The 19023-nt window shown below is 42.6% G+C and overlaps 1 protein-coding gene across 8 annotated transcripts; it reads right to left on the reverse strand.

Moving 5' to 3' along the window:
• Positions 1-552: 552 nt before the first annotated feature.
• On the reverse strand, positions 553-17654 carry CDV3 (CDV3 homolog). 8 transcript variants are annotated; one of them, XR_014228689.1, is made up of 7 exons: positions 17150-17654; positions 15026-15105; positions 12684-12820; positions 11448-11610; positions 10270-10319; positions 5230-10137; positions 554-4029 (listed from the first exon to the last, which is right to left on the reverse strand). XR_014228689.1 is itself a non-coding variant. In XM_082316623.1 (6 exons), the coding sequence occupies exons 1-6, from the start codon at positions 17375-17377 to the stop codon at positions 10130-10132; spliced, it is 666 nt and encodes a 221-aa protein (XP_082172749.1). In that variant the 5' UTR covers positions 17378-17654; the 3' UTR covers positions 4505-10129. The 8 variants fall into 8 exon arrangements, 6 of the variants coding, with proteins under 6 accessions (XP_082172750.1, XP_082172749.1, XP_082172753.1 ...); XR_014228690.1 differs by lacking the exon at positions 554-4029 and having other exon boundaries at positions 4505-9886; positions 10053-10137; XM_082316623.1 differs by lacking the exon at positions 554-4029 and having other exon boundaries at positions 4505-10137.
• Positions 17655-19023: the final 1369 nt, after the last annotated feature.

Consider the following 19023-nt stretch of genomic DNA (forward strand, 5'->3'; position numbering starts at 1 on the left):
CTTCCTTCTTCCCAGTCCTCAGAAGAAGCTGCTGTGGAAGGGTAATGCTGCTATTCTCACTTGACAGCGAAGAAACCACTCCCTGACCCACTTAGCTAAGCTTTAAAGAAGTCTTGGAGACATGCAGTTCCTGCAGCTGCTGTGAATCCTGGGGGCAGGGCAGGAGGAGAGCAGCTACCTTCAGACACATACCAACCCCCAGTGGAACCAGTAACCTGTTCTCCAGCCACCTGCTGGGCTTGCGCACACACGTATGCCACAAGCAGGCCACAGCCTGCGCTGCCCCGGTGGGCATCGGCTGTAAGCCAGGGGGAAGGCAGGCGCTGAGCAGCTACGGTGAGGGAAGAAGGACAGCGAGGGAGCGCAGGGGGGGAAACAGAGGCAGAAAGCAGCTGTTGGAGCCAGAGCCGGCCCCTCTTCCGCACTGAGCCTAGAACAGCACTGACGCCCGTCAGGCTGACTGCTGTCATTGCTCGGGGTCACTGACGAGAGAGGTGAACGCGACAAAAGCGAGACAAACTCAAAGGTGTGAATTCAGTTGGTGCTGTTAAGATAAATTTATTTTCTTCAGCTTTCTTCACAGGAAACATCACAAAAGTGCTTTACAGAGTTTGATACCATTACTCTTAACATGGGACAAAAGGACAACAACAGATGTGTGCACTGCACAGTTAGAAGTTGTCATATGCAGAAGCCATGATAGGTAAACCAGGGTAAAAAAATCTACTGACAAAAAAATATATATATAGTTCAGGTTTTGAACTTAAATTATGACTATAAACATATAATTATATAAATATACAGGCACCATTAGGTTCCTGTGTTAACTGGGGGGGCCACACAGGGATTCTCAGAAGTAGATCAATTGTACTTTACTTTGCTGAAACGGTTTCTGCTGTGCTCAGTGGGCTCCCAGCCAACCATTTTCCCAGCCAGACAGTATCAATCGTTCTTTTGCACTACAATAAGCACTCAAATGGCTTTATCTTCATTTCTTCAGGTTAAGTCTGGTGCTGAGATGTTCTGGTACATTGTTGAAAGCAAATTCAGTTTCATATTTTTTCACTTACAGACATGTCCTCTTACCATTCTTCACTCAATCATTTCTTCATTAAAAAAATAAGAATGCTTTAGGCTAGACCCTGCTGTCCAGATAAGACAGTTTTGCTTGAGCTAGCACATTACCAGTCATGCAACCCTACTCCTTTTCATAGCTGACCTGTGTTGTGCTGGGACCAGTGCTACTGCCTTTATTTTGCTGTATTCTGTAGGAATTAGGCTCCTGTATAGCCTTTGAGGGTCTAAGTTTAAATTCTTAAAGGAGATCACATTTACTTGCTAAGCAATTTTGCAACAGATGGAGCCGTGTTTGTGAAGCTAGAGCTCTGACTGAAGAAATACAGCATGATCAACACTCAGGAGTTCTTGCTCATAGAGCTGCTTTCTAAGTAAGTAAGTAAGTGGTGAATAATTCAGGCACCTGACTAGAAATCCTTGGCATGGTAATAATGTAGATGAACAAAAGAAGAAGGGAATACTCTAGGGTGAAGGAAGGTCAAATCGAGATTTTTTTTTGTTGGGCTTTGCACTGCAGAAATAATCAGCAGAGCCAATTATCTAGAAAACACTGTCATGCCAGTTTACAAAGCCAGTCTGCCTTTTACCTAGTTCCCAGATTAAAGACACAGTGCACAGTCAGAGAACTAGTCAGTCCTGAAGGTTACTGTGCGGTTAGTAGATAACACAGTAAGGATTTACAGTGGCAAGACAGGGCTTTGGTGAGTGTGGCAGCAGAGATGAGTCTTTCAGATGTGTGGGAGAGGGTACGAAGTACTACATTCTAACAACTATCGGATATTGCTGCATCTGCTCCATTCCCCCCGCCCCCTCAAAATTAACAAAAACCCCTCAGCTCCAATTTGCCAACTTTATAAACCCCCAGCAGCCATAATTGTTTTTTGACAGAATACTAGTAATGGCTATAAGAGAACACCTAAAGTTACAATTTATTTGGATACAAAAATCCAAGGTCTGTTCTTGTCAACCACATATTCTTAGTACTGGAAAGCAGCTGTTCTATACGATACAGTATTCTGATACTGAGACAATGCAGTTCTTAAGTGGTAGGCTATACATCCTAACAAACAGGCTTGAGTCTTCCCTTATGACACCTCCTTTGTATTTATAAACATAGCAATACTGGTAAATGCAGTTAGCGCTTAAGAGACTGAACCTTATTTACAGATGTACGATCTTTAAAGTACAAGATGAGAATGTGAAGAGATGAAACAAACCACAAAGACTAAGCCTGCCCCCCAGTGTTGCTGCACTCATCTTCTCAGATATTGTAATCCAATTTCAATGTCCAGTTAGATACTATAACAGGCACGTTAGACTAAGCGTGGCTGAGACCAAGTCATACATCAGCTTCATCTCTGCCACGAACAAGGAGCAGAGTAACCCAGAAATTTAAAACAGGTTTGCTATGGGGCTCGTTCACTTGCGCTTGATTTCGGGCTGTTGTGTCTAGACTTCAAGTGAGAAGATCTCAAATCAAGTTTTAGTGAAATGATCTCAAGTGGCAGAAATCACTCCACTGAAACCAATGAAGTTAAGGTCCGGGAGATCAGATTCACATGTGTTTTACCTGTTTCTCAATGCATTTGTTCTCTTGTATCAGCCTGTTTTTATGGTTTGAATCATTTTGTTATGGTTATACATACTCTGAAAGACATACAGAATAATTTATTTGTTTTAATTAAAAAAAGGAAGTTTGTGATAACATTTTAACTAAGTTTTCTGTAGGCAAATTATTTGAAATAAAGCAGACAGTTATAACTCAATGACTTCAATGCTATAACTGAGCTAGAAAGGAAGTTCAATACAGAAGATAGGAGACCAGAAGCAGAAACAGAAAAGGTCAGACTGAGTAAAAGTTAGTAAGAGCATGCCATGCTAACCACTGGTAAGAAGAGTGAATTATAGACATGAAACTGAAGACTTCAGTGTATCGGATGGCAAAAGCCAATGCCCATAGAGAGTTATTAGGTTTGTCAGCACTGGGGGAGATGGTGATTGCCAGGGTAAGCTAACTAACTCTGTAAACTTGGCAATTCAGTGGCAAGTGAACGTCAACAGAAAATAAACCCAAGGCAATGAATACTGGAAAGGCTTTAAACCACTCATACATGCTCTGGTGGATTCTGAATTAGTTGTGATCTTTCAAGGGGACGATCTAGGCATCACCATGGACAGCTTGATGAAGACATCTGCTCAATATGTAGTTGCAGTCAAGAAAGCGAATAAGATGTTAGGCTGTATTAAAGACAGAACAATATAGAAAAATATTACGGCATGTATTTCTCTTAGAGGTCCTCAATGAGTATTTGCTCTTGCATCAGCAGCTTAAAAAAAGTGACATATTAGAAAAATACAGGGAGGAAAGTGATAAGAGAACAGTAGAAGCAGCTCTTCGTAGCTGGAAAGACAGTAAGAGCAAGGTAGTTTATTTGTTAAGAGGGGAAAAGAATAGATGATATATATCTTAAAAGTAATTCTCCTCCTCACCATATAACAGGATATATACCTCAAAGTCATTTTAAGCCACCTACCAATCTGTTGACCTCAATATCACTCGTCACCGTCATCACCATAAATATTCCAAAAAGCCCCGTGTTATTCTTTAATGCTTATTATTCAGCTAGTTAAACAGTTCCTCTGAAGCAACTGCAATAGTTTGTTGAAATTTAACAGTAATCACTTCTGACAGAGAATTGTCAGAGCCGATGCACATTAACAACTGTCTTAGAGGTGCTGCAATGATAAAAACATCGGGAAGAGAGGACAGCTGCTGGGCCTCATCTCTGTCCAGTACCCGCCAGAGGTCTGATTTGTCTGCACGCATGCCACCGTCATGCTCTCTGCTTCTATTTGGAGGCCCACTGTAAAAGCTGAGCAATGAACCTTGAAATCACCAGCAACAGCAGACAAGGGCATATTCATAAAAATTATTTCTTCATGTTCCTTCAGCTGCAGTTAACGGATAAAACAGGAGATAACAGTAAATAGGGTAATCGCCTCTTCTGTATCTGTATTCCTTCCTCTCCTACCTATCCCTCTGCTTACCCCTCTCAGCTTTATCTTCTGATCATTTCTTTCCTTTATCTGTTTCACAGAAACCTCTCCACAGGCAACTATTTCCCTTTGTTGTATTCCCTTCACCTTTTTCCTCCGCAGCCTGCCTTAATACCAGATTTTAAAAGTTTTGAAGTTGAGATTACTCTCTCTCCCATATTTCCATTGTACCTGCATGCTACTTCAACTTAAATATGGGAAAGGATAAAGAGTAGGACAAATGTGTGGAGAGGGGAAGAAAACTACATTCCTACTACAAAATACCACTTAGTATCCTGACACAAATATATACTTTCAGGAGTGAACATTTCTAGTTCACGTAATTCAAACAAACTTTAAAACAGCCACATTATAAGAGATGGCTATCAACTGTGAGCAGGATTTTATTTCAGTCATGGGGTTTACAAAATATAGCAATATTGATTTTAATGTATTCCACATAAAAACAAAAAGCCTCTATTAATATACCATTTGAGTTGTACAGATAATTAAGGAGAGGAAATAGCAGTTAGAGTGCTCAGCCTGAACTTTTTCCTTACCCATACATAGTAAAATAAGTGTAATTACATAATACTTAAGTAGAACATATATTACATTCTGTAGAAATAAGCCTTTCCCAAAGTAGTATTAAAATACTGTAATGAAAGCTAATATAAAGATATTTTAATAAAGATTTTTAGTCCTCTGCAACACCTTCCATCAGCCCCAGCCCTTGACAAACAGCTTTGGCCTCACAACACCCCTGTGAGGTAGGTTGTTGGGTTTTTTTGGTACAGCTGGGGAAACTGAGGCAAAGTGAAGCTAAATGACTTGAAGTTAACCCTGCAGCTCAGTGGAAAACCAGGGCCAAATCCCACTCTCTTGGTCCTATGCTCTCACTACAAAATGGGCTTGCTTCTTTTCAGTGCATGCAGTTCTTCTAGATGATAGTTTCCATTCCAGTATTCCAGGTGCGCTACTTTTTCTGGTGATTTATTAATACTGTGATACATTTTTAATATTTGTATTCTGGCTAAGCAGCCCATTGAACTTCATTAACCTTGTTGTACCAACATATATTCTAAGCAACTGAACATAAAACCATGATATACGTACCATTAGAAGATGCTTCCCAAAAAAAAGGAACTGTCTTCATAGCAATTTGAATCAGTGTCTCAGCTTTTTATCATGCAGAAGTGAAAAAGAGTTTTCTTAAGTATGAAACAAGTTATTTCCTAATAAGATTGCTGAACTATCTTGGAATTTGTCCTTTCTCGCTTCTATCTTTAGGCAACTGGTTAGACAGCTTTGTACCAAGGCAAAATTCTTTCTCTCTGGACAGGTTTTCCCGATTCTTGTCTTTAAAGGAAAAAAAATAAAATGGGATGCCTTCCCAAAGTACTGAACTTCAAACGCTTTTACTGATTTAAAGTCAGATGGATCTGTCACTGGTGAAAGCAGTGCTTACCCACGCAGCACTTCTCCTCCTATCCAGCCACTTACACTCCACTCCCTACCTCAGGCTACACGTTTAACACTATCATTTAGAAAAGGGCCTTCCTAATCCCTCTCTTCTTGTACCTCCTGTGTTTTATTTGCATAATTTCCACTCTCCCTAATTTAAAAAAAAAAAAAATCTTCCTTCCTGTTCGGTTTCACTTCAAACAGAACATGGTGGAACTACACTTGGTGCTTCAGAAGCCAAACTCTAGATACACAATAGTTACGACTTATCCAGATCAATATTAAGACTCCTCAGTTCTGTTTTCTGCTGTCATTTCTTCTTCCACCTGCTAGAGCTTGCAGGTTCTCATATCAACCTCGATACAGACAAGCTGACTTTTTAACTTTTTCTAAAGCATTTATTGGCAAATATATGTCAGATTTCTTCTCCCTTTGTACATACCTAATTTATATATCTGGAATGTAAATACATGTGTTATTATTTTCTTATATTCCCAAATAAAGCCCCTATTTACCAATAAAACCAATTTGTGAAATTAAAAGCTGAAAACAGAGAGGGACAATTTGGGAACTAAATTACAGTCAGACAATGAAACCTGGATTGTGGCTATTCATAAAGATTTTTAAGTACTCATACTTTTTGGCAAAATTTAGCTTCTTGGGCCTCTGATACAAATTGGTCATGTAAAATATGTCATATTCATTTCTCTACCCACATCACTATTGGAAAGAATAATATTACTACCTTGTAAATAAGCACCTTTCAAGCACATGGAGCCCTATTAGTCTAAAAAAGAATCATCTGCTCCATTTTAGTTATGGTATTTGACAGAAAACCACAAGCAAGTTTAAAATTGCTCAACGAGACTGAAATTAGAAAGACAAAAAGATACAACTATTGCAAAAGCTCAGATAAGCAAACTCCAAGATGTGCAGCCCTATCAAATTTATATTGTGTTTACTTGACCTCAAGAGCACAGGTGTCTCAGCCATGTTGTGGTGAAAGAGTTTCCAAGAGCCAAGAGATGCAGTCACATACCAAAACCCCTAGTCCCTATGGTGTCAGGTCTCTAGCACAATTTGTACCATTAAAGATTCATCTATTTATACGAGAGTTACTTTGGACATGACTGGTAAAGCTAGCTACAAAGACAAAACTGAAGTAGCAGGAGACAGTCACTTTTAGTTGGCAATTCCTCTTCATTTGTGAATAAGATTAAACATGGCACAGCTAAACTGGGGCGAAGGGGTGGGGGAGGCGAAACTCATCCTCTCCTGCATTTATCATCAGCTCAAGTAAATACATATGCCGGATTCCTACAGTGAGCATTTGGGAAGTTCAACTTTATTAAAATTACCTAGTTTTCGGCATTTTAACATTCCTTAAATACAGACTTTATCACCAAGAACCACAAATCCAAATTGTTCCTTTCCCAGTAAATACTGGGCATTTAAATGTTCTACCAGCAAGCTGGTAACTCTAACTGGCTGTGTTTTTCTTTTAAGCCAGAGAAAGTAAAATGGAACCTTTAAATTGGAAATTAATAACTAACCCACCATGAAAGCATGTTACAGGTTAGGAAGTTCCCGAAGAGGCACACGACTGCATTTTACTGACTGGTATCAAGAATCTCATTTCTACAACTGACAATCCTTCATTTATGGAATGAGCCTTCAACAAGCATTTTGAAGGAATGAAACAGACATTCTTAGCATGCCTCAAATGAATGCAACAACAAACCAGATAAAGTTGGACTTCAGAGTCTCAAAAGCATACTGAGCTTCCACAGAGGACTGACTTTCAAAATTTCAGGCATGCAGAACAATTAATTGTTACAAGGAAGATACTGACAACTGGCATTTTGATAGTTGCTGGCAGCGATATTTAACACAAGAAACACTTTAAAATAGTTTAACATTCTGTACTATGGAAACCTGCTGCATTTCTGATTTTTTTCCTTTATGCCTCCAGAAAGAACCTGGAATGATAAGCTTAAGAAAAGCCCCCAAAATAACACCTCTAGTTATCAGTAGCTGATGGATTCTGGTGACAACAACCATCCAGAGGTTTGGGTTTTTTTGGGTTGTTTTATTTTTTTTTCTCCCCCCATTCTTTTAATTTAGCAGAGCTACTTTCAAGTGAAAAGCAAATCAAAGCTTCATTCATACTCAATTCACAATCTCAAACCAGTCCTATATGGTGGGAGTAAGAAGACACTCTGACAGCTAAGCAAACTAAACTTCTATGTATAAATAAGTCATATTAATATGCACTGCTATAAGCTCTTGAACATAGCCCACCTGACCATAAGGCTGACTACCCACTCCATGGCCTGTCCCTTAAGAGATCCAAACGCTCTGCGTTTCCTCACCTGTTGTACGGTCGTAAGCTAGAACTAAAGGTAAAGATTCATTAGACTACAGAATCCATGTATATTTCCATTTTATTTAATTTGAAACTGTTACAGGTTTTCTCGAACTGCCAGAATTCATTCCCAAAACCTCAAATAAAGCCAGTACATGGACAGTCTCATCTACCCTTCATACAGTAGACTAAAACTTGATTCATGTGCATTGGTGATCTCAATCGCTTCAGAGCATGAGGAAAAGTGTTTTTAAGATTTCACATTTCTACCACATCAAGTGACATGTCCATTTACCGTGAATACCACAGAAAATCTTTAGTGACAAATCAACAGTTTTGCTGGCAACAATGTATTTTCAAGGAAGATACATGGCTCAGAGTCCAAGGGATTGGGATCAGGCTTTCAGTGGGGTTTTGTTTCCAAGTGAAGTCTCCAACTTTAAAGAACAGTCTTTTGAGCCCTCTCTTTAATAGCAGCTTCTAGCAGAAGTTTTAGAGACAGTTAACTCTGCAAGGGCAAGGCCAGTTTTAGTCTGTGCACAAAGGAACCAGGTGAAACCCCAGCCCCACTGAAGTCAACAGCAAAATTCCCATTGGCCTCAGAGAAGGAGATTTAAAGCGAGTCAACAGTTAGTCAAAGGGAACCCAACTAGGCAATTCCTGCACTATCCTCATCTTCTGCACATACACAGTACTCCCACACATGTAAGCAAGTTTTGTTTTGTTCCCTTGTTTTTCTTGCCATTGGCAACTCTTATGGATGTTGGGTCTATGTTTTGGCATTTAATCTGAGAAACCTCAACACTGGAGCACGCCACTATTGTACTTCATTTTGCTTCTGGTGTAAGAATTCAGAGAAGAGAAAAACAGTTACAGCAGGATGCTTTTGGTACTTGACAGGTTTCATTCATCAAATCAGGGTTACGGGCAATGTCCTATATTCTTAGTACATCAGTGCCATTTTGCCTACTTCCACGAAATTAAGTCAGAGATGACAACAACTTGAAGAAGTCACTACTGCCTTCCATTATTACTACATTTCCTGACTTTGAATAAACACCATTAATGAGTTTTACTTAGAGGATTTCTGCCTCAAAAAGCCTTCACAGAAGTAGCCAAACAAATAAGGCTTACCAGCTTTAGTTATCCCTTTGCATACTAAGTTATTTTGGTTATCAAGTAACCATTACCCTTCAACAAACAAAGAACTATTTGTAATAGAGGAGAAATTTTTATCTAGTATCGCTACTGCCACGTATCTCATTTTTAAAAGACAAATTCTGAAGACTGTAGTTGGGAGTCTGGATACCTCTGTGTCAAATCAAAACTCTCAAGTCTTAGTGCTTTAGGGTGAGACAGACAAACCTCATGATGAAAATCAAAATAAATCCTATTTCACTACAACAGCTCATCATTATTTAAATATGCTGCAATTTGATACCAGAAACAAGGCAGGCATTTTTTTGTGGAGAATAGAAAAAAAAAGCTTAAACAGACAACTGTGAAAATGGCTAATGCAAACAGACCATTCAAACTCATCATTCCTCAAATCTGATACTGAATGAGTTTTAATTTGTTTTGCAGTTACTTCAGTACAGCTATCTAAAAAGGTAAACCAACTACAGCTCTGTTATACTTGGATAGTATGAGTGGTATGGTACACTCCAGAAGTCTCTAGTAGGCTATGGCTACACATGACAGGATTCCTCAGAAGGGGAACAGAATAGGTTTGTCATTAAGGTCACTTAAATCTTTGTTATAGCAAATTGGAACCAAATGGCTGACTTCTGCAGGATTTCTGACAGGAATCCAGTAGAGCTGGTTTCAAGTTTCAGATGGCCACTAAAACAGCTGTAACCTTCTCTTCCAGAAGTTGTGATCCACATGGTGTCCACAATGAGTGCAGCAAGTCTGAGGTAGTCAACCTTTACGAAGGCTCAGTATCTGAACATAAAAAGATTTTGAAATGACCACTGGCTGTAGGTATCTTTCTGAGCAATTAAAGAACACTGATGACTCTTGTTCAATCATTTACATTAATTTGCCCCATATCCAATGGAGAAGTTGTAACATATTTTGCTTCCATAGTGCAGGAGAACCAATCACTTACGTCAAAGTAGTCTGCACTTGCTGCAGTAGATCCAGCAGAAATAAGGTGGCATGTTCATCATAGCCGTTAGCTGTAGTTTAGTTACCTTAGTAGAAGGGTTACCAAAAAAAGCATTCCTTAATTGTAATGTGTATGCAGCTCTACTGATCCCCAAGCACAGCATACTGGTTGTCTAGCTGAAGTTTAAGTGCCTGGTTTTTTGAGACCTCATCCCTACCTCTAGTTTTGTGTTTTACTACTTCAAAGCTCTTCTCCATTTCTTTATCCCTAAGGGAAAAGAAATGTAATCAGTAAATATTTTATCACTAGCTTGTGAATAGTGAATTTCTAGTCGATTTCCACCCCATCCCAACAAAAACATGAACACAGAACACTAAGGTCTAGAGTTTTAACAGAACAGCCAAACATTCCCAAGCAAATCTTATCAAACCTTATCTCCAGGATCAAGCTCATCACCCAGTACAATTCAGACTACATTCTAAATTTCAATATTAACATTCTCAAAAGTAAATTTAACTGCATTTATGAAAAATAGGTTTTAGAAAGCAGAAGTCCATTTCTAGAATACTCACTCAGAATTTCATCTTAGCTCAATTTGCATCATTCAAACTCTAAAGCGTCAATGACAGCATGTCATTTGCCAAGCAGACAAAACCACACCAAAAAAAACCCAGAAGAAACAAAGCTTTTGCTAGGCTGTATTAGTCAATACCACAGCAAGCAGGAAAAGAAAAAAAAAAAAAACCAAACCAAAAAAACCACACAAAACCCCAAGTGAATTAGGTATTGGCCTAGCTATCTCTTCTGTAGGAAATGAGGTTATGGAAAGATCAGGACTCAAAAGCAGGGTGAGACTCAAGTCTTCAGCAGCACAAAATACAAAACACTTGAGCAAAATTGGGGGGCTCATCATTGTAAACCACAGCTCAGACAGCAAGTTTATTGATTTATATTTGTATTAAACCCCATTCCTCCATTTAAGTTACCTTCACATCTCTAATGAGAAGGCAGTGTGCTCAAGACACCCTACTCATGTCTACTGACAGTAATAACAGAGAGCCTCACCATGGCTGGTATCTCAAGGAACCAGATGCTGTCAAGAGCAGAAACATTCTGCTTCAGAGAAATCCTTCAGCAAGTCAAAGATAAGGTAACTGGCAGTCTTGTTTGGCTATCTCACTGGGGTATGTCCTAACAAAGTTATTTCACGGGAAGCCCTTCCTAGAGTTGGAAAATACAGTTAAGACCGCTCCCGTATCTCTTTGCCAAATGGAATAATTTCTTAGTTATTTCTTTCCTCTATGGAAAGATTCAGGCTTAAGCCCTAAAACAAAATAAGAACTTCAAGAAGGCAGTTAAAACATGTCTCTTAGGGAATTAACGGAATGTACTTACTTTCGACTGTCTACAAGCTTGGCGGTGGACTGCAGTGATGGAAACTGCGTATCACTATAGATTTCTGGTGGTCCTTGCTGTGCTCTCCGTGGCCTGCCGCCCTCCCTGGCACCAGGCGGCCTGTATACACCACCAGTCTGAACTGGTTCTGGGGTTTCTGTAACTAGTTATAAGAATAAGATTTAGACAAGAGAATAAGTTTGCATTCATAAGTTCACATTTAAGGAAACACAAAAAAAAAAGAAAAGAATTTTACAAGTATGGTTTTGCACCTTTTAAAGCTCTGGAAGCAAATATTTTAGGCAATGCAGGAAATCAGCTGTCACCTAATTTAACCTATACCTAGTAGTAAAATTAAAATGTGGCTCCAGTGTATTGCCTCACAAAGTTCACGGAATCAAAACCACTGATGAGGACTTCATGTTCCTTATTTACAATTTATTAGTGGCTTATATTTAAAACTAGAGATTTAAACACATAATTATATCTTTGCCAAATCTTACTTAAAGCACCTCACCAGATGCAGAAGAGAATATCCAAATAGTTCGTATTTAAGGTAACAATCTACAATGAAATAACACTGATTAATTAACTTTACCTCCTTGCCTGTACAAACAAGAAAAAACACCGCAGGCCATTTTTCAATGAATTTCTCAATGGAAGAGAATAATCTGAACTCAGATTGTGGCTAAGTAGTTTATCTCCACTGATCCTAATAAATTGTATTTAATCAAAACTAAAGTCCTATCCCAGTTAAAGAATCAATTTTGCAGTGTCATGTTCACTGTACTCTAGAACTGAATTGAAAAGCGTACTACTAACCATGGAACCCTACTCAAGAACTGCCAAATTAGACATCAGGTATTGGCTGAACATCCACTTAATTGTCAAAGCAATATTTTCAGATCAACAGAAATGCTTCCAACAGATATTTTGCAGATTGCAAAGTAGAGGGACCTCCTTCAAAGGTGGAAGGCTTCCCCCAACCCACTTTAGAAGTCAGAAATAAAAACCCCTCCATTCGTGTTGATTTAGAGTACCCGACAGTACTATCAATTCAGTTCCTCAGATCCCCTCACAGGAAAAATTCCTCATGTGCTAATTGTCAAACAAGCCATTAGTATGTTAGAAGGTGCCTGAATAGGAACTGCTCCTTAAGCTCTACCCTCTGAGCAGCTTAATTCAACCTGATACGCTTCTGATTGGAAAAAGCAACAACTCTGGAGTTAAATTTACCAATTGGTTCAACGACAGGTGCTGGTGCAGGAGCTGACTTGTTCCAAGGACCAGATGATCTGTCTACACCACCACCAGTCTCCTCCCAGTTGTCACCAGGTTCTTCTCTTTTTTCACTTTCATCATCTTCTTTTTCACTATAAAAGAGAAATAATAAGTAGCATTTTACAAACAGAGGTTTAAGACTTGCCAGAGATTACACAATCATGATAAACAAGACTTCATGGCTACTGTACTGAAGATACTAGATTTAACCAGACTAACACTAGCCCTGTAACCACTGTATGAGTACTTCCATCTGAACAATTTTTGGTACATTGCTACATGACTTGGCAACTGAGAAGGAAAAAAGTTCTTTTAAAAAAAAAAAGACAAAACTGTACTACATGATCAAATAAACTGGTTTCTTATTTTGAGCTTAAACACCTTTTTCTTACTAAGACAGTCACGCATTTGGAAGTGATGAGAAAACAAAGCAGGAAAGGGCTACAAGTCCAGCTTCCATAAAATGCTTTACCCAAGAAGAAGAAATTGTGGAAAAGTAGTGACAGAAAGCAAGTCCTGAGCAACCTTTCCCTATAACCACAACCACCTGAGAAACACTTTTATATTACCCATACAAATATAATCTACAAACCAAGTCAGATTTTTTTTAAAAGCAGGCAATCAAAAAATAGACAGAACAACCTACCATTTTTTTAAAGATAAATCCTATGCAAAAGCCTGACTGTATTTTATTTAGACTATTTTATTTTGCATAGATATAGTCAGAGATTCAAAATAATCTGCTAGACAAAGCTACTACAGAAAGCTGTGTGGTATAATGGGACATACGTGGAGGGTGAGGCTGTTAAAAAACCCAAGACACTGATCTGAACAGCAGCAGCGAAATGTGAATAGAGAAGTAGTTTATAATACACCAAATCCTACTAATCACGATTGCATAAGCTTTCTGTATAAGTAACAATCAGAGAACAGTTAAAAATACCTGTCATTTCTGAAAATTAAACGGTCTTTCACTATTCATCCAAATAGAGTAACGATCATAGTAAGCTAGACCACGGACCTAAACACATCACTGTCCTATTTTAAACTACAGTCAAGAGCAGATGCCTACAGACTAGCTAGAACAGAGTAAGTATACATAACATCCCACGCCTGCCAGATACTCCGTCTTATTTTCAGCAAAAGGGTCTTCAGAGCTATATAATTTATAACCTCCAGTGGGTTTTTCTTCCATTTATTTCCCTGCTCTCCCCTTGAATCCACTGAGTGGTTAAAAAAAATCCTGTGGCAGAAACTTCCACAGGCCTGAAAATTTGCCACAGCATCAAAAGCATTCAGAATGCCAGCCTTTGTCTGGAAAACCAAAGTACTCGCTTTTCAATCAAACAGCACTAGTAGTCAGTGAAGCAGCAGCCCACTTGTTACTTGTCCATTCAGACATGTGATTATCCGCTGTGACACTTCAATGGTATGGAGAGTGTGTGGACCAAATACGTGCAAATGGCCTAAAAGGACTAGTTAACTGAAAGGGAAGGGTGTGTGTGTGCGCGCGTGTGTGTGTGTTAAAAAAATAAATAAATCAAAGAATATGTAAGACCTGCTCAAACAGTGAAGAAAGCATCTATTGCACCCATTACAGGTAAGATGATTTTAAGATGGTGTTATTCTGAACATCACCAATACCTGGACAATGAGGATTACATGACATTCTCAGTCTAAGACCAAGGTCATAAAAATCCTTCTTCTGACCTGATGATACGTTTTTCTTAACCAGGACAAGACTTAAGTACTTTGGACCAGACTACAGGAACAATTGCACGAAAAAGCAAACAAAGAATCTTGGATGAGACTCATAAATGCAGTCCTGTGGGATCTTGTCATGGGACACTAGTTTTACCAATTATATTTCTGGTTTTTTTGAAATAAAAATGCAATGGTTCAGGAATTCACTCCCCAAACTGAGATGCTGAATAGATTGAGTTAGATACCCTTACAACAGTCAAATGATTCAGTGGTAGTTACTGTCTTGCACTCCTCTCTCAGAGAAATTCCTACTTTACTACCTTTATGGAGGGGAATGTTAGGCATTTGTAATAAAAATTTGAGTCCCAGCCAAAACAGATAGACCTAGAGTATCAACAGAGATTTAGAAAATAAAGAGAACATCGGCAGAGAACAGTCAAACCTAAGTTACCCTGCAGCAAACTTCTATACTAGCAGAAACATATCAAACCTGTGTTTAATTGGACTCCACAGAGGCAGCTCTGAAGAAAGAACACACTTTTTAGACATACATAATAATTATACAGGAGAGAAAAAGAAAAAAGAAGCAGTACCTTATTTGCATGGACTGAACTCTAAGACCACTATAATCAATTTCTTCCTTTTGCTCAAACTCCTTCCAGTCATCCTCTTCCTGCAAGAAGAGAAAAATATAAGTTGTTACTTTCTTTACACTGAAAGTAGAAGAATGTAACTAAGATAATACAAAGAAAACTAAGGGTAAAGGTGCAGCTCCATGGGAAACCCATCTGTGTGCACCACTGCCAACAGGGGAAAGGATTCCACTCCCCCCTCCCCTAACTTACTATACGTCATCTAGGATGCACTTGGTGAGCTGACTTTAACTCACTAGAACAGCTAAGAAATGCCCCAGCAAAAAAAGGCATTCAAGTGAAAGAAAACCACATCATCTCAGTAAAAATCCAGTGGGAAGTCAAGGGACAACACAAAGCAGGGACCAGCACCGTGCAGTCAAGACCAGGGAAATACAGGGGCAAGACCTCTCCCTTTTAGTAACAGTAAGCTTTTATGACAGCTTGAATGCACAAAAAGCTTTAGATTTACTTTTCCGTCACCTATTTCATGAGCCAAATAGTAAAGAACATGTGGGATAGCTTACAGTGGATTTATGACAAAGATTAATATTTGTACATTTGACTTTTTCACATTCACAACCACTTTACAGTCTTTCTTGTTTCCTTAATCGTGTTTTTATAATAGTAAAAAGGTCAGCTTCAAAACCACAGGAATCTTAGTACACAAAAATAGTACAATACTAGTCTTTGGAGAGCACCACCTGTAATGTTTTAAAACAGGAGTCTGATTACGTGTTTGGGGAAAGAGGGACCCACCTAAGTGGAGCCAATTTTGTCCTACTGTGTAATCAGCAGATTCTGGGGTTATTAAGGTAGGCCAAAAATGGACCAGAACAGATAAGCAGTCCTCCCATATTCCTAGTCACAGTTTTAAGACACACGCAGCCTAATTAGTAGTTTACATAACTCCTACACTCTACATGAAATGCAGTTATGTTACTTTAAATATGAAGACCTTGCAAACAAGGTCTGCCAATGGTATAGCGCCCTTTCTGCTGAACAGCTGGGAATACAGCTTCTTTTAAGAGCCCTGTCCTAGGATCTTCTACATTATCAACCTCCATCAGGAAAACTTTGACCTGCTTTAAAGCAACAGCAGAAGTAGACAGCAACCGCATGTTATTGCGTCGTCTGCTGAAGATTCAGTCTTCTGGAAGAGCATAAGTCTACAGCTCTAAACTGTTTTAGATTTCTTATATCCTCATCTCCATGGAAACATCACAGTTTCCAAACTAATGTACCTTTCACGTTTAATGATCTTTATTTCTAATCCAAGTACAAGCTTCAGCCTAAACCAGATGTTATTTTACAAGCAAATGAGCAGAAGAGCAGATGAAAGATTACCACTGACCTTGGTCTACTTAGAAAGCTACTGCAGGTGTCAAGCTCCCAAGTTAAACATTAGGAAATAGCAAAGCATTTCTTAAAATGCATTGTAAAATACACAGCGTGGCCAGCTGTTAAGGCACTAACTCAACTACGAGCACTTAAGCTGCTCTTGCATTCTCATCAGTAACACCCTTCCTGGCAGAAAGGCAAAGCGCTCGGCGTAGTTTGTCTGCAGAGGCGGGGGGATCTTATCGCCAAGGCCCACAGGCCACACGCCACAGAGCCGGGTGGCCTCCGGCCGGCACCTGATGCAAATCCCCAGTTCCGGCCGCTACGTTGTGCCAAGGCCCCGAAACCGGGGCGGGCTGGGCAGAACCGAGGCCGCAGACAGGGAACCGGCCCCGGTTCCACCGCCCCCCCCCCCCTCCCCCCTTTCGAGGCCGGGAGTCCGCCCGGGCCCAAGGCCCCCGGGCTTCCCTCCCAGCAGCAGCAGCGCCTGCTCGTGAGCTCCAGCCCGCTGCCGCCCCGCTGCGGGGCCGGCCCGGCCCGGGAGCCCCGCCAGGCCCCGCTCCGCCAAGGGCGCCCGCATGGCCGGGCGGCGCCGCTCCCCCGGGCCGGCGGCGGCGGCTCCCCCTGCCGGCAGGAAGGCGCCGCCCGGGCCGGCGGAGGAAGCCCTGACCCTTCCCCCACCGCCGCCCCGACGGAGCGGCCCCGCTCCCCACCCCACCAACCCCCCCCCCCCCCCGGCCGCACCTTGGTCGCCGTCTTGGCGGAGCTGGCGTTGGAGGCGGCGGCCCCGGAGCCGCTGCCGTCAGCCGGGCGGGTTCCCCCGGCCGCCGCGGCCGCCCCCGCGGCGTTAGAGGCGGCGTTGGAGGCGTTGAAGGCGGCGGCGGCGGCCCCTCGGCTGCTCTTCTCCTTCCGCTTCTTCTTGTCCCGCTTGGCGAAGAAGTCATCGAGGCTCCTCTCCTCGGTCTCCGCCATGGCGGCGGATCCGGCTGGCGGCGGCGGCCGCTCCCAGCGGCGGGGTGGGGTGGGGGGGGAAGGAAAGGCGAGGGCAGCGGCGGCCCGGGCCAACAGGTGAGCCCCGCGCAGCGGCGGCGCGGCCCCTCCCGCGGCCCGCGGCCCCTCCCGCTACCTGCCGCCCCTCCGCCGAGGGGAGCGAGCGCGGCCGCCTAACGGCTGCGGCTGGCCGGGCCCGCGCGAGCCCGCCCGACGCGCGGCGGGAGGAGGCTGCCGCGCTCCACGTTGGTGGCCGCCGCTTGACACGGCCCGAAAGAGGCCGGGGGGGGGAAGGCGGGTCGCCGCGGGGCGGGGCTGCGGAGAAAAGGGGCGGGGCCTCCCGGCTCTGGCCCCCTTCCGCGCATGCGCTCCAGCGCCCCGGCCAATGAGCGGCCGGGAAGACAGTGCCTGCCGGCCAGTCAGAAGTCTCCAGGGGCAAGCCGCTGACGTAGCGACGTGAGAATGCGTGACGGGCGGGGAGGTGTCGGCGCGGCTGGGGATTGGCCGAGACGGGCGGGGGGGGCGAGGGGGGAAGGCGCGCGGGGTTCGGTTGAGCGGGGCGGCGCGTGCGCGCTGGAGGCCGGGCTGGCGGGGCGGGGCGCTGCCGGCGCGTGGGGCAGCCCGGCGCGTGCCCGGCGGCCGTTTCTCCGCGCGCGTTGGCCTCCCGCGCTTCCTCCTTCCCCTGAGGGGAGCCGTGCGTGGGGCCGGGCCGGGCCGGGCTCGGCTCGGCTCGCAGCTGCACCGTGACCGGCCGGGGCTCTTCGGGAGCCCGTTGGGTGCTTCTCGCGCCACGGGGAGGCCCTTCCTGTCAGGGCCCGCCGTGGAGTGGAAGCTGGCGGCGGCTGTCCCCACAGAGCGCTGCGAGAGCCGCTTCCGAGGAGGCTGAGAGGGCTGCTGGAGCAGCCAGTCCTGCCGGCTCAGGGGGCCTCTCAGCTCGCCAAGCGGCGGCTCGGTTCGTGCTCGCCTCCCACCCTTGAGGTGAAGCGGCGTTCACTCTTAGCATGGACTGAGATAACTCAGGCTCGGCCTCCCCGCACACTAGAAAGGGCCATGCACTTACACTATCATTGTAAAGGATGCAAGGAAGTAATTTAGCTTTCATCTTGGAAATGGTGTGGTTAAGTGAGTAAGACTTGAAGCACCACTCTGTCTAGGATGTCCGGATGTGTTGGCGTGAACTTCCTAGCTGCTTCCCTGACTCATAGTGAATCCTAGGGAATATCTGCTGGAAAACAAACTTCACAGCGGGTGTCTGCAGATTGTCACCACTAGCTTTGGGTACTGTAGTGACCTTTAGCTCTGGGAAAAAAAATGGGTGTTTAAAAAGTTCACCGTGGCTTCAGAATGCATTGTCAAAAGTTTTGAGGCAGAACACTTTGAAAAACAGCCTCAGACTGTCATGAGTCATAAATAATTACATGAAGCATTGTTTCTGATGACTGACTTTGTTGGTCAGCCGTCAAAAAGAGACAGATGTTCCTACTGCTAAAGTGTGAGCCCAAACAAGAATTACCCATCAAATAAGCATTGGTTTGTATTATAATAATATAAAAATAAGCAAGTTTGTATTCTTGATTTATTTAGTATCGTTTTATGCTTTGTGGTATTTTCTCTTGAAATTGTTACGT

Source organism: Platalea leucorodia (genome assembly GCF_965183815.1).
Source record: "Platalea leucorodia genome assembly, chromosome: 1".
NCBI classification, from domain to species: Eukaryota; Metazoa; Chordata; class Aves; order Pelecaniformes; family Threskiornithidae; genus Platalea; species Platalea leucorodia.

Excerpts from the sequence above, each read along its gene's own strand:
- CDV3 (XM_082316622.1), bottom strand. The coding sequence starts at position 17,377 with ATGGCGGAGACCGAGGAGAGGAGCCTCGATGACTTCTTCGCCAAGCGG. Across the intron at positions 12,821-15,025 it reads GTTCAGTCCATGCAAATAAG|TGAAAAAGAAGATGATGAAA; the intron begins GTACTGCTTCTT and ends TCTCTTTTATAG. Across the intron at positions 10,320-11,447 it reads AAGCTTGTAGACAGTCGAAA|GGATAAAGAAATGGAGAAGA; the intron begins GTAAGTACATTC and ends CTTTTCCCTTAG.